General features: G+C 39.4%; 1 protein-coding gene across 6 annotated transcripts in view; it reads right to left on the bottom strand.

The window, feature by feature from the left end:
• LOC127572950 (E3 ubiquitin-protein ligase HECW2-like) overlaps positions 1-13065 on the bottom strand; it is a 240085-nt gene that overhangs the window by 32785 nt on the left and 194235 nt on the right. For all 6 annotated transcript variants that reach the window (XM_052020685.1, XM_052020693.1, XM_052020678.1 and 3 more), the window contains 3 exons: positions 12591-12704; positions 7143-7295; positions 2565-2663 (listed from right to left, as the gene is read on the bottom strand). In XM_052020685.1, coding sequence (XP_051876645.1) covers positions 2565-2663; positions 7143-7295; positions 12591-12704 — 366 coding nt within the window. The remainder of the gene's footprint in view (positions 1-2564; positions 2664-7142; positions 7296-12590; positions 12705-13065) is intronic.

Consider the following 13065-nt stretch of genomic DNA (forward strand, 5'->3'; position numbering starts at 1 on the left):
TTGGATGTTTTTTGATTGTGCAGTGTTCTGTTCCAATTATATCCTCAGATAGTGAAGAGCCTGCATGCAGCAAATCTCTGAAAAGTGGTGTGGCACTTTTTGTCAATGATGTGCAGATATTGACCTCTCCAACAAGAGGAAGCAGAAGCACATTTCCCTGACATTGCCATCACTGATTTTCCTGTGTTCAAAGCATAGTAGGCTGTGTACCAAATGTTGGTATATGGGATTCGTATGGGTAGGAACTTGATGATGGCATGGATAATGGTGCGCCAAAGTGCCTGTTTCTGTGCTGCATGACTTCTATTAAGCACAATCCTACCAAATCTGTTTAGAAGGTTTAGAGACGCACCATCAACTGTGGTACCAGCATCACATCTCTTGTTACTTCAAAGAGGTCACTCAAATTACTGAAACACAATATGCCTTTAACAACTCCCTATTGCTGTTGAGAAGTCATCACTGGAATCCTGCAAGCTTCAGGTCTCCGAGATTAGCTCAGGCGCTACTCAATCATTCCAAAAGGGGTGCTTAAAATTTTACAGATACATATTTCTCCCATTTTATGGAGCAAGAAACATAGAAGGCTACATTTAAAATAATTTTATTCAATCAAGTGACATTCTGCCTAAGAATACCTGAAAAACATACCCCATGTTGTATTATCTGTTGGTTCTAGACTGATCAAACAAAATATTAAACAAACATAAAAGATTAAGATGAAACAAGTTTTCCTGGAAAACTACTTATCTCTCAAAAGGACTCAATTTACCTCACAAAACTAAAAAGGGACCATGCAACTCTCCAGTTCAAAACAACTTAGATCTGGCAAATGATGCTGATTCAGCAGGCTGACTCCAAGTAACTTTACTTCAGAAAAATGAGGCTAAAACGTTTATCAATACTAAAACAAATGTGCAATCTTTATCCCATGAAACAGCAGAATTAAATGCAGTTTTGGTGATCTTAATATAACACTGAATTGTTAAGATGCTACCTGTTAACCTGTAACATAGTTTGACCTCTGCAATCTTTGACATGCCTCCAGGCAGTTCAATGGTTTTGAATAATTCTCCTCTGGATCCTAATACAACACATTCTTATGATAGGTGAGGGCCTAAGAAATTCTTCTTTGCCAGTTTCATCCAAGAACCCCAGAAGATACATTTTTTTTGTTCATGAGGCCCAAACGATGGCAGCACTAGAATTGGCCTTGCACAGACAAACACGTAAGTCTTTCCTCTGCTACCTCTCCCATTAATGAACTTCAAACCCAGGTCTGGCAGAGATGCTTGAGGGAAGATGGGATCAGTTTTGCAGATGTACAAGAGGGCCTGAAGGTCATTACAGAATATAATGAATTTTTTTTTAAGGTTTCTTAAATTATAAATATGAAAACAAAAACTCACTGTACAGGCCCTCCCTGGGTTATGAACTCCCGACTTATGAACACCGTGTATGTTTGAGCAAGTGTTTGGAAGACTGGTGGGATGGATGGATTTGCCAGCTGCTGCAGAGCTGTGGGCATCTTCTGCCGGTTGGGAACGGGGCATTTCTACGTGCCTTCTCTCCCCAACCACCCCACCCCCAGCCACCCACACCTCCACCGAGCTGCAACAATCGGGGCTATGGTGAGCCTAAGCAGAGCTGGGAGCGCTGAAAAGACCCACTTGCTCACTCACTCACTGAGTCAGTGAGGCTGGCTGGCGACTGCTCTTCCCACGTCTGCTCCCTCTCCCATCACAGCTGTTTCGGTGATCCTTTCCCACGCACTATTTTAGTTCATTTCCGACTTATGAACAATTTGGGTTACAAACAGTTCTCTAGAACAGAACCCTGTTGTAACCCGGGGGAACTGCCTGTACGGTGAAATTATGTGGAAAAAATACAGATTGGAGAAACTTCAAGCAATTAACAATAAACTTGTTAGACCTTGCTGCCAATTTTAAAGGAGTGTAGCACACTCAATTTTGGTGACGGCAGCCTGTGCACGAAGGTACAAAAAGTGGAGAGTGAGATCACAGAGTCTGGTCTGTTCAGGATGGGGAATGCATTCAGGAGGTGGAGAATGAAGGACCAGAGTCTGGTGTGTTCAGAATCAATTTTTCTTTTGTGGCTTCAGTTAGGATCAGGGCAATATTTACCCAGCATACACATAAAAGTGACATGGTACAGAAGAATTTGCAATTAGCTAAGCTTACATTTCTATTCACCAGTATAAATTCTGTCAGGATCATTGTGACTATAATAATCCTTATTTTGTCTTAAATACCACAAACAGAACAACTTAACAAAAGAGCATACAAGGTCAATGAAAACATGACAGCCTTCTCTTAGTAATAACCATAATTTCAGCATGCCTTTTTGTTGTAAGACAGACATGTTACAAAGACGACAAAAAAAAAGTCAATTCTTGCAATAGGTAGATACCTACAGGCATCACTTATGGCAGCACTCTAAGCCAATGATACTGTATATATGAGACGATAAAAAAATGATAGCTTTAAATATCATTGTAATGCCTACACCAATTAATATCTCCTCCTCATAGAAAAATTACTTACATTCTAAGAAGACCTTTGTAAAATGGTCTGGTGAAAAAGGCGTCAAGCAGATACTGATGGATGAGAGCAAGGCCAAGGATTCGACCACTGAACCTAAACCTGAAACAGCAACAGGCAGAGGTTAGGTTGGTTTTAGAGAGCGGCAAAGTCTAAGTCATAGCCACGTTTTGTTAAAATGCTCTTCACAGAGACAGCTTACTCACAGACCAACGATGGACTGTTGTACCAGCAGCACAAGCATTAACAGGTTGCACTTCTAAAAAGCCATGCTTTCAATTGCCTAGCCTACAAACTAGAATTTTAACCCTAAGTGATTATAACTTTCTCTCCTTTAAAAACACTCCACTCAAATTTGCTTATTTTATTATTAACGTAAATTACTGAGATCCAGGTTAGAAGGATATTGTTTCGACACCTCCTACAAGCTTTTACCCAACAAGCTTTCAACTAAATTATAAGAGCACCTTCAAAACCCATGATGAGCAATGAGGCGTTGAATGCGATGGATGTGCATGATCCATTCTGGGAACGTAAAACAGTGCACAACTTAAAGTGAGACATATTGCTGAGTAATAGCACTTTCAAACCTTGTAACATAAACACATATTATATGAAGTTAGCAGATGTTTTGCTGCAACAAAGTGAATTATCTGTCACCACACTCCATCTGGCTATAAATAAAATCAGTCTATTATAAAATCACAGCTGTATCAAGTACTATACAATACCCATTTTGACTATTCTTATGTGCTAATTTTAACTATGGTAAGCATGTTGACCAAAAGCAAGAGGCAGGCAGGTGCTCCTACATTGATTTTGGAGATGGACCACTGTTTGATGGCAGAAGCTTTAAGGATAATAGCAGGTAGCTAACATGCAGTGATTGCATTGTAAGAAGTGGAGTTAGAGATGGCAGAAAATTTAGTGCGGCAACATCCTTACACAGCAACATAAAGTCCTGTGATGCTGCAGATCACCATGATGAAGGTAACATGACCAAAGAGACAACATGCTCCGAGTATGTAGCCAGTCTAAGGTCTTGACGGTATCAAGGCAATGGTGGTTTGTACCAAGAATTAGATGGAACAGCTCTTGCACTGAGGTATTTATCCGACTATTGTAAATTAATAACAGTATACAATGCTTGAACCTTTAAAGCTTACAGATAAGTATTGTCATTAGAATAATATACTGAAGGGCTTTTGCTTCCATTGTACAATGTACTGCCATGACTCTATGTCTTCAAGAGAATAAATTACAAATTGGGAATATGATGGTAAGCCTCCGGTAGGAAGTTTAAAAATCAGCCAAAATAAACTGGAGCCACATATGGCCAGGCAATATAGTAATAATAGGTTTCCTCAAGACCACTTGTCCAGCAGTTGTATTCTCATAACAATATGACAGCCTCATTGTCACTCTTTTGTATATACCAACAGAATTCCAGTTCTCAATATACCTCCTGTGCATTATTAGTCTAAGACTTCAGATTATGAATGCAGCAATACAATTACCATTCAACCACAACTTTTCACGTTCACTGATTGCCTGGCAATTGCAGATAATACCTGGGGTCTTTGATTTTGTAACTATTCATATTCAAAGCAAGCCAAAACTAATACCAAAACTAGGATAATAATTTGTTCTGGATCTTTACAGCCAGAAAGTTAGTTGATTTATTATCCCTTCACTTTATTATGAAAAATACATGCATTGTGTGTTTTATTTAGGAACATGGGATGCTTGGCACATTATTCTTCCACAACAGCAACAGAGAAGTGATCACGGATGAATTTCTGTCCACTTGCTTGAAGTCATTATTTAAACACTGATTCTGATATATGATGGTTGCAGGTTTTTATATTTGGAGACTTTTTAAGTTTGTGGAAGAAATTGTTATTCACAATTAACAAATCTGCTCTTAATGTACCTAAAATATTATCATAAGACATTTTTCATTTTGCTTAAGGCAACCCGTCCACTACTGTCAGAATTGGACCTCATAATTTTCTTATTTACATCACCTCAACTGAAATATTTTATTGATGTGAAAGCAAGCAATATTGTAAAACAGTTTACATTTTAAAAGGGATTTTATCAGGGAGAACCAGGAAAGGATGTACATTATGAGTTTTACAACAGTTACAAACCTTTTGTCTGTTCACAATACATGTTTCTAGTTTTAAAACAGCAAATTCCTTTTGTTTTTAAATTTAAGACATGAAAACCTGGAAACCCAATCAGTAACACTAAATTGAATTCTCTAAAAATTCTGATAGCCTAGAATCCCTTTGGGATTTGGACATGGGATTCTAGACAACCAGAATTTTTGATCTTAAAATAATTTTACCATCATCAAAAAAAACCTTCATTTCTGATTCTTACAAAAACAATTACAAGCATCAGAGAAACTGTAGAATATGACACCAAACGTTTTCAGCATTTTGTGAAAGGCTTCTGCCCCTCCCGGAATATCCTTCAATAGAGAAATTCATACATTACTGTAGTGTTAAGGTGCCATCTGGTGGTCACATATTTGTCTTGAAGCACTGCAATTTTTTTTACTGCACAACTTCTAAAGCACTGGCAGCGAACAACCTCCATACGCTATGAACAAAGAAAACAGGCCTCTCATCGAGCTCTCTTGATTGCACGTGTTGAAACCCCACACCTCTACATACAAGGCTTTTACTGCTTATAAATGAGCCACCAGTATACTATTGCCAAGTGAGCTCTCCAGTATTCCAATGTTCTCATCTTTTTTTTGAGATTTTTTATATCTTTAAAGGCTATTATGGATTCTCATGGTCTTTTCATCAAAATGGAATGTGGCTAGGCTTTCTTCTTTTTCCTTTGGTAATGTACATTAATGCCAAATTACTGAGTCTCTTGCCATTGTAAATTGCTTTTATCAAATTACCTTATTAAGACCTCTCAGACATTACCATTACTACTCTAATTTAGAATGGTAATTTTTGTCCTTGGGTTTAGGTCAGTTCTAATTTGCCTTAAGATCTGCATGAAACTTCAAAGTGAACAACACTCAATTCTCTGGTCCGAGCTTATTTGCATAATCAACAATCCCCACAATAAAATCAGACGGGTTATGTTATAGCATCGCTGTACAAAGGCAGCATGCACCATTGAGTATAGGAAAGGAAGCAAGACAGTGAGAGGATGAGGATTCAGTAAGCTTCAGGAATGTTTTAAATAGAATTTCAACTTGTTAGCCACTTTTGCCAAGACTGAAAATCTAAGAGAGAGAAAAAGAAATCCCCAACACCAGGCATCAGTGATGGTACTCTCAGGTTCTGGCAAAAACAACCAGAAGTGGGTTAGTTTCCAGCAACCAAATCATTTTTCTTTTGTATTAGGTTCTTTTGGATATTTATTTATCTTGGTGATTCCTACCTACCAGTTCTGGTCACATTTGTGCCACTCTAGCCACCATCTCATTCCAATATAATGCAACCAACATAATTCAATGTAACGTCATCTCCACAGCAACTTCCACAGCGATGAAGAATCAAACCAATGCCCACTGATTTTGTTAGTCTGGGGGCAGATCTTACATTGTCCAAAATTGCTGACTGCCTGCTGCTGTATCACACTGTTCATTCCAGCTTGGCTCTTAGGGCAGACTTCCACTTGGAGTCCAGCTTGGAATTCAACAAGAATGGGATATTTTGCAATTAAGTGCAAAAGTCTGTCAATAAGGATACTAGGGAACATAGCATAAATCAGTGCTTTAGCATCTAAAGGCATTAATTTTCCATTTTCATTATCCTTTCTCTTGTACAATTTATTTTCATTTCAGCTTTCCAGATCTCAATAAAACATCAAATAGAATTCTTATCACCAACAATTATTTTTATAAGGATCTAATGCCAAAGTTTCTTGGTTGCTTGAGCTTGAAAGTATTTGGAAAATACATCTTGGGGCCAGACTCTGGGGAATGCATGCTTAATTATGTTGTAAAATAACAAATATATGTAACATTTTAGATTAGTTTTATTCTGTTTGGTGAATAATCCCTTCCCTAAATAACTTTACCTCGTACAGCACATAAATGGGCCCTTCAACCCACCACACTAATGCCGAGCATTTTGCCCTTCTATACTAATCTCATTTGCCTGCATTAGAACCATATCCTACTACGCCTTCACACAAAAAACTGGAGGAAGTCAGCTGATCTGGCAGCATCTATGGAGGGAAATGGACAGTCAACGTTTCGGGTCCAAATGAAGGGTCCCGGCCTGAAATGTCCATTTCCCTTCATAGATGCTGTCTGACCCACTGACTTCCTCCAGTTTTTTTGTGTGTTGGTCTAGATTCCAGCATCTACAGTCTTGTGTCTTCTTCTCTGCTTACCTGTCTAAATTCCTGTTATATGTAGTAATGTGTCTGATTCCATCAGCTCCTCTGGCAGAACATTCCAGATATCAGTCACATGTAATGTAATTCTTAATTTTTTTCCATATTCTCCTTCTATGTTATATTAATTGCATCAACAAATTATTTTTCAATTTAACTTGAATTTTAGAAAACACTTACATAAAACGACAAAGAAATGCTTACCATTCATGATGATTGTCAACAAATGCAGACATCGGGCTGATTTGCACAGTGTAAGTATCATTAGCAGAATATTCAAACAAGCCATAATATGGATTGAAGAGTTCTCTGGACACGAGAAAAAAGAACTCCCGAGAGGGGCCACTGTAATCCAGCCTGAAAGGAAAGAATGATTCACAATTGATTGCACAGACACACAGGTACCTTAAGTAATTACCTTCATAATATCTGATGTTTTCCTCTGTTTTTCATTATTGTGCACGTTAGCCCACAATTTCTTATTCCTCTTATCAATGTAGTTATTTATGGCAATTATGGGAAGTAAATGGGGGGAGGCATATTATAGCATTCGGCCTTACTTGGTCTCCCCTTTCCATAATTTCACTGCTGTTATTGCAATGCAGATGCAGTAAAGGGCTGGGTTTAACCACAGAAACTCAATAATATTGAGAAATAAATAGGTGGAACAGCAGGGCAGATAGCAGAGTTGCTGCTTCACAGCTCCAGTGACCTAGGTTCAAACCTGATCTCTGCTGCTGTCTATATGGAGTTTGCACATTTCCCAAATGTTTCCTCTGGGTGTGCTGGTTGGGAGGTTAATTGCCACTGTAAATTGCCTCGGTGAGTGGTAGAACCTTGGGGGAGGGGAAGTTGATTGGAATGTGGGTTGAATAAACTGGGTCAGGGGAGGATCAGGGTAAAAAGGTATGCTTGATGGTCAGCATGTACTCAGTGGGCTGAAGGGCCTGCTTCCATGCTATATTTATTCAATAAGCTCAATGCTCCAATTAAGAAATGCAACAACTAATAGGAAGGAACTTAAGAAATCATAGCACCTGTATTTAACTACTTTTCATTCCAATCACTCATTAACTTTAAAAAAACATATCTTTTATCTCAATGTGAATACATCACCATGAAATTATATTTAAAAGAGTTTTAAAAACTTTGTATTGACGGATTGCCACATTTTAAAGAGAATGGTTTATGGAGAAACAACTACATTTATAAATTATCAAATATTAAACCCTCCCAAGGCATGGAAGTATGAAATACAAATTTGTCTTCAATTCATGTACAGGATAACATGGAATATAACGAAACGGATGGTCAATGTAATAGGTTTTTAAACCAGATCTTAAAGGCTGGAAGGTGATGTGAGGGGCAGGGAATGAGGGAATTCCAGAGCTCAGGGCCTTAGCAGATGAAGTCACTGCCACCAATGGTGGAAAAAATTAAACTTGGGTTAGATCCAGAAACCAGAATTGGAGGAGCACAGGTACCATAAGGGTTATAGGGTAGTAGAGAGGAGGATGGTCCTGGAGGGATCTGATTATAAAATTGAAACAAACCACATGGGGCCAAAGGACATCAGTAGGAACAGGATGCCAGCAGATGATCTCAAATTTATGGAAGCGAAAATGAGGGAGACTCCAAATCCAGCAGGGTTTGGGAAATGTCAAGTTGATGGTTAACAACAATGATATGGCTGAGACTTTACCAGGTGAGCTGAGGTAGGTTATTGGTTGGTATTACAGAGGTGAAGGTAAGCAGTTCTGATGAAGAACATGGATTTATGATCTGAGCTTTCCATAGAGCAGATAAGTGCTTGAATAAATGAAGACTCCTGGTGAAGACTAAAACAATGGTTTCTGTCTTCCCAACCTTCGGTTCGAGTAAATTTTTGCACATCCAGTATTCCTTACTGATAAGCACTCTGATAACTTCGAAACAGAGGGGTCAAGAGAGATGTTAGTGAAGGACAAGTGGGCGTCAGTATACATGTGGGACAGGACGTAGATGAGAAATAGGAGGGTAAATCCTTGCGGAACAAGGCATTCTTGTGGGAACAGAAGAGACTGCAGGGTGATTCCTTGTGTGTGACTGGAAAGATAATAAAACAACCAGGGGATTATTATCATGACTAAATGCTCATGTGGTCAGTCATGTCAGATTCTAGACAAGGTGAGGAGGAGGGAATAGATTACTTGCATATCCAACTTGCTTATAATATATAACATCCTGTGTCATTGTTAAAAGGAGCTTTGGTTACTCAGCAGTGGTCAAAACCTAAGAAGGGATTCAAACAAGGAGCGCTGCAAAGCTTGCTTTAATTTGGAGGCTCTAATATATTCAAGAAAGTCGTAAAGGAAGATTGGAGATGGAGCATTGGTTCACATGGCCAGAGGGTCAAAAGGTTAGGTTTATGAGAGAGGGGTGATGAAGACTTGTTTTGAGGTTCCTGATGAGAAAGAATTGTTAACAATATCAGCTTATTATAAAGGCCAGAAAGGATGGTCAACTATAGTTTTCAGGTTATTTCAGTGTCACAAATGGACTAGTCAAGGCAAAAACTTCAGTGCAATGCCAAGGGAGTGCTTTCAGAGCCACCATTCTTTGTCTAAGACCTTAAATTTGAGGTTTAATTTGCTTGTTTGGGTGCATATTAAAGATGCCAAGGCACTATTCAGTGAAGGGGAGAAATTTTGCTGAGTGTCCTGGCTGACAATACTCCTTCAATTAACATCACCAAAAATATCTCCCTGCTATTTGCAGTATTATAATGGAGAATGGCTGTTTGAATTGCCTACATATTACACAGTCACTGTGTTAAAAAATAGTTCATTGTTTAAAATGCTTTGAAAAGACTCGATAACAAGAAAAGGTACCACGTAAATGCAAGTCATTATTTTCTAATTTTCTCTTTGAAAAGCCATTTACTTATTACACAAGGTGACAGCTGAAAGGCTTTTAGCCAGCACTGAAATCACAATGAGAAATTTGCACTAATCATGTGTATTCATTACGCTGAACTACATGATCTGAATTATAACAAGAAACTGTTTAGGTTAGTAACACTAACTGGAGTGAGTCCCACCTCAAACACTGCTCCTTAGCCACTGATTCCATTCCTCTGGTAACAGTATGATACTGAACCAAACTATTTGCAACTTTTACCTTGTATCTGACCACTCAATGCGCTTTAGGCCACATATCCATGCATTCACTAAAACAGCCTAAGCCCACCTCTGTTACATTGCCCAACTCCTCTCCTATACTCTACTCTCTCCACACTCATGACTGTGTGGCTAGCACAGCTCAAACACCATCTATAAATTCACCAATGACACTGCTGTTCTAGGCAGATGAGGAGGCTTGCAGGAATGAGATAGATCGGCTGGTTGAGTGGCGTCGCAACAACAACAACCTTGCGCTCAATGTCAGCAAGACCAAGGAACTGATTATGTACTTCAGGAAGGGGAAGCTGGGAGAATGCACACCAGTCCTCATTGAGGGGTCAGCAGTGGAAAGGGTGAGCCAGCTTCAAGTTTTGGGCGACCAACATCTCAGAGGATCTATCCTGGGCCCAACACATTAATGCAATCATGAAGAAAGCATGCCAGCAGCTTCTACTCCATTAGTAGTTTGAGGAGATTTGGTATGTTACCAAAGGCTCTTTCAAATTTCTACAGATGTTACATTGGAGAGCATCCTGACTGGTTTCATCACCGCCTGGTATGGCGCCTCCAATGCACAGGATCGCAAGAGGCTGCAGAGGGTTGTAGACTCAGCCAGCTCCATCAATGGGCACAACCCTCCCTGCCATCGAGGACACCTTCAAGAGGCGGTACCTCAAGGCAGCGGCATCAATCATTAAGGACCCTCACCATCCAGGGACATTCTCTTCTCATTAATCCCATTGGGGAGGAGGTACAAGGAGCCTGAAGATCCAAATTCATTGAATCAGGAATAGCTTCTTTCCCTCTGCATCAGATTTCTGAATGATCCATGAACATTACCTCATTATTCTTTTTTCTTTGCACTATTTATTTATTTTTGTAATTTATAGATTTTGTGTCTTTGCACCGTACTGCTGCTGCAAAATAACAAATTTCACATCACGTCAGCAATAATAAATCTGATTCCTGCCTCTGCCTCATCTGATGCTGTGAATTCACATTTTCCTGTAACCCCTTTTCTTGACTATTTTAAGTAATTCCTGGCCAGCCTCCTTCATTTTATCCTCAGTAAACTTAAGGTCAACCAAAACAGTGCTGCCCATCAGTCAGCCTGCATTAAGTCCTGATCATCCATCACCCTGTGCTTACTGACCCCCACTGGGCTCCAGCTGAGCAAGACCTTGATTTTAAAATGTTCATCCTGATTTTCAAATCCCTCAAATGGTCTTTCCCCTCACTAACTCTGTGCAGTGCTCTGTGATATCTGTGGTTCCCCAATTCTAGCCACCTGAACATCCTCAACATCAATCACTTGACTACTAGCAGCTATGCCTCCAGTTGCCACAGCCTCAAATGTTGAAATTCCCTCTCTAAACTTCTAGCTCCCATTTCTCCTTTGAGATAGTTTTAAGAAGCATCTCCACGTCCAATCATTTGTCATTTGCCAATTTATCTTTTGGCGGCAAAATGTCGAATTTTGTTTGATTACATTTCTACATAGTGCCTTGGGTTGTTTATGACATTAGAAGCACTACATAAGCACAAGCTGTCAATATTGTTTACAGTCAGACAAGTATAAGCTGCTCCTTCTTATTTGGAAGTCCCTCCGGATCAAGGATGAATTGCTTCCACTCTGATTGTGTGAGTTTTGAGATAACTGATGAGGTCAATATGGGAACTGTTGATTCTTTCACACAGGAGGCAGGAGGTGCCCGACAGGGCAAGCAAGTGGGTGGTGTGTAAGGAAATTTGTTCCTTCCACAGTTTATGAAGGGCTTCTGTGCTTGGGATACATGGACTCTGAGTTCTCAATACCATCCTGAATGCTGCTTCTCCACTTTGAGTAGCCATGGGCCAGAGGTTCCCAGGAGACAGTGGGGCTGCTGCAATTATTTCCAAGGAAGCTTTGAACCCATCTATGAACCTTCTCTCAACCTGAAATGTCAACAATTCCTTTCCCCCTTCAGATGCTGTTTGATCTGCTGAGTTACTTCAGCAGTTTGTTATTTGCTCCGGATTCCAGCATCTGCCTTCTCTTGTGTCTCCATGAATCTTTTTCTCTGTTCACCGAGTAATCTCTTCCTGTGGCACACCTCAGAATAGAGTACTGCTTCAGGGGTCTGGTATTGGACATGCAAATTACGAGGTCTGCCAACAGGGCCTCAAGGCTGGGGATAGTGAGCTGGGGGAGGTTACAAATGTTGGTTTGCTTATCCTTTCAGTGATTATAAGCACTGCATGTTTGTAAGGCATGCATAACATGTGGAAAGTGGAATGAACTCAATAGAAATCAGAAATCTTATTCCATTTCAGTGGTACTAGGTAATGAATTTCTAATAGTTATCGATCACCTTATGCACAAGTATACATAAACTATGCGGGACCAAATGTGAATGACAAAGAAGGTTTCATTTATTAAATCCTGGCCACATCCAATATTAAACATGGTTCAGATTTTAATAACACTATGCTAATTTGTCCACATACTCACCCTTCCTCCCCAACAAATGTAACATAGAGTTTATTTCTTTGAAGATCTTTCCTGGAACAGCCCATAATTTGATTGAATGCATCTTCAAGTAAGTGATCCCTTCTGATAATCAACCTTTATTATAAAAGATGATAAAAATGTATTTGTTTATATTTGAAAATGAGCAATTCTAGAACAAGCCATGTAAATCTCAGTTTTATCTCAGATGAGAATGTACATGTCCACTGAGTCAATTTCCTGGATCCCAGACTATTTGCTACTCTTTTTCTGGAGGTGGTAATCACCTATGGCCACATTCACCAGCATCATACCAGCTGGATTTTCAAGAGGTGTAATATAAAGCCACCATCTCAGGATGATGCAATACAATGTAGATCAAATGAGTGAGGAGAGGGTAATGCAATGCCTCAAAACAAAATAGCATCTTCTTCAAATTAAAACAAGAATGTGGTTTCTTATGTTCATCACTGTTGAC

Source organism: Pristis pectinata, chromosome 1 (assembly GCF_009764475.1).
Source record: "Pristis pectinata isolate sPriPec2 chromosome 1, sPriPec2.1.pri, whole genome shotgun sequence".
Lineage (NCBI taxonomy): Eukaryota > Metazoa > Chordata > Chondrichthyes > Rhinopristiformes > Pristidae > Pristis > Pristis pectinata.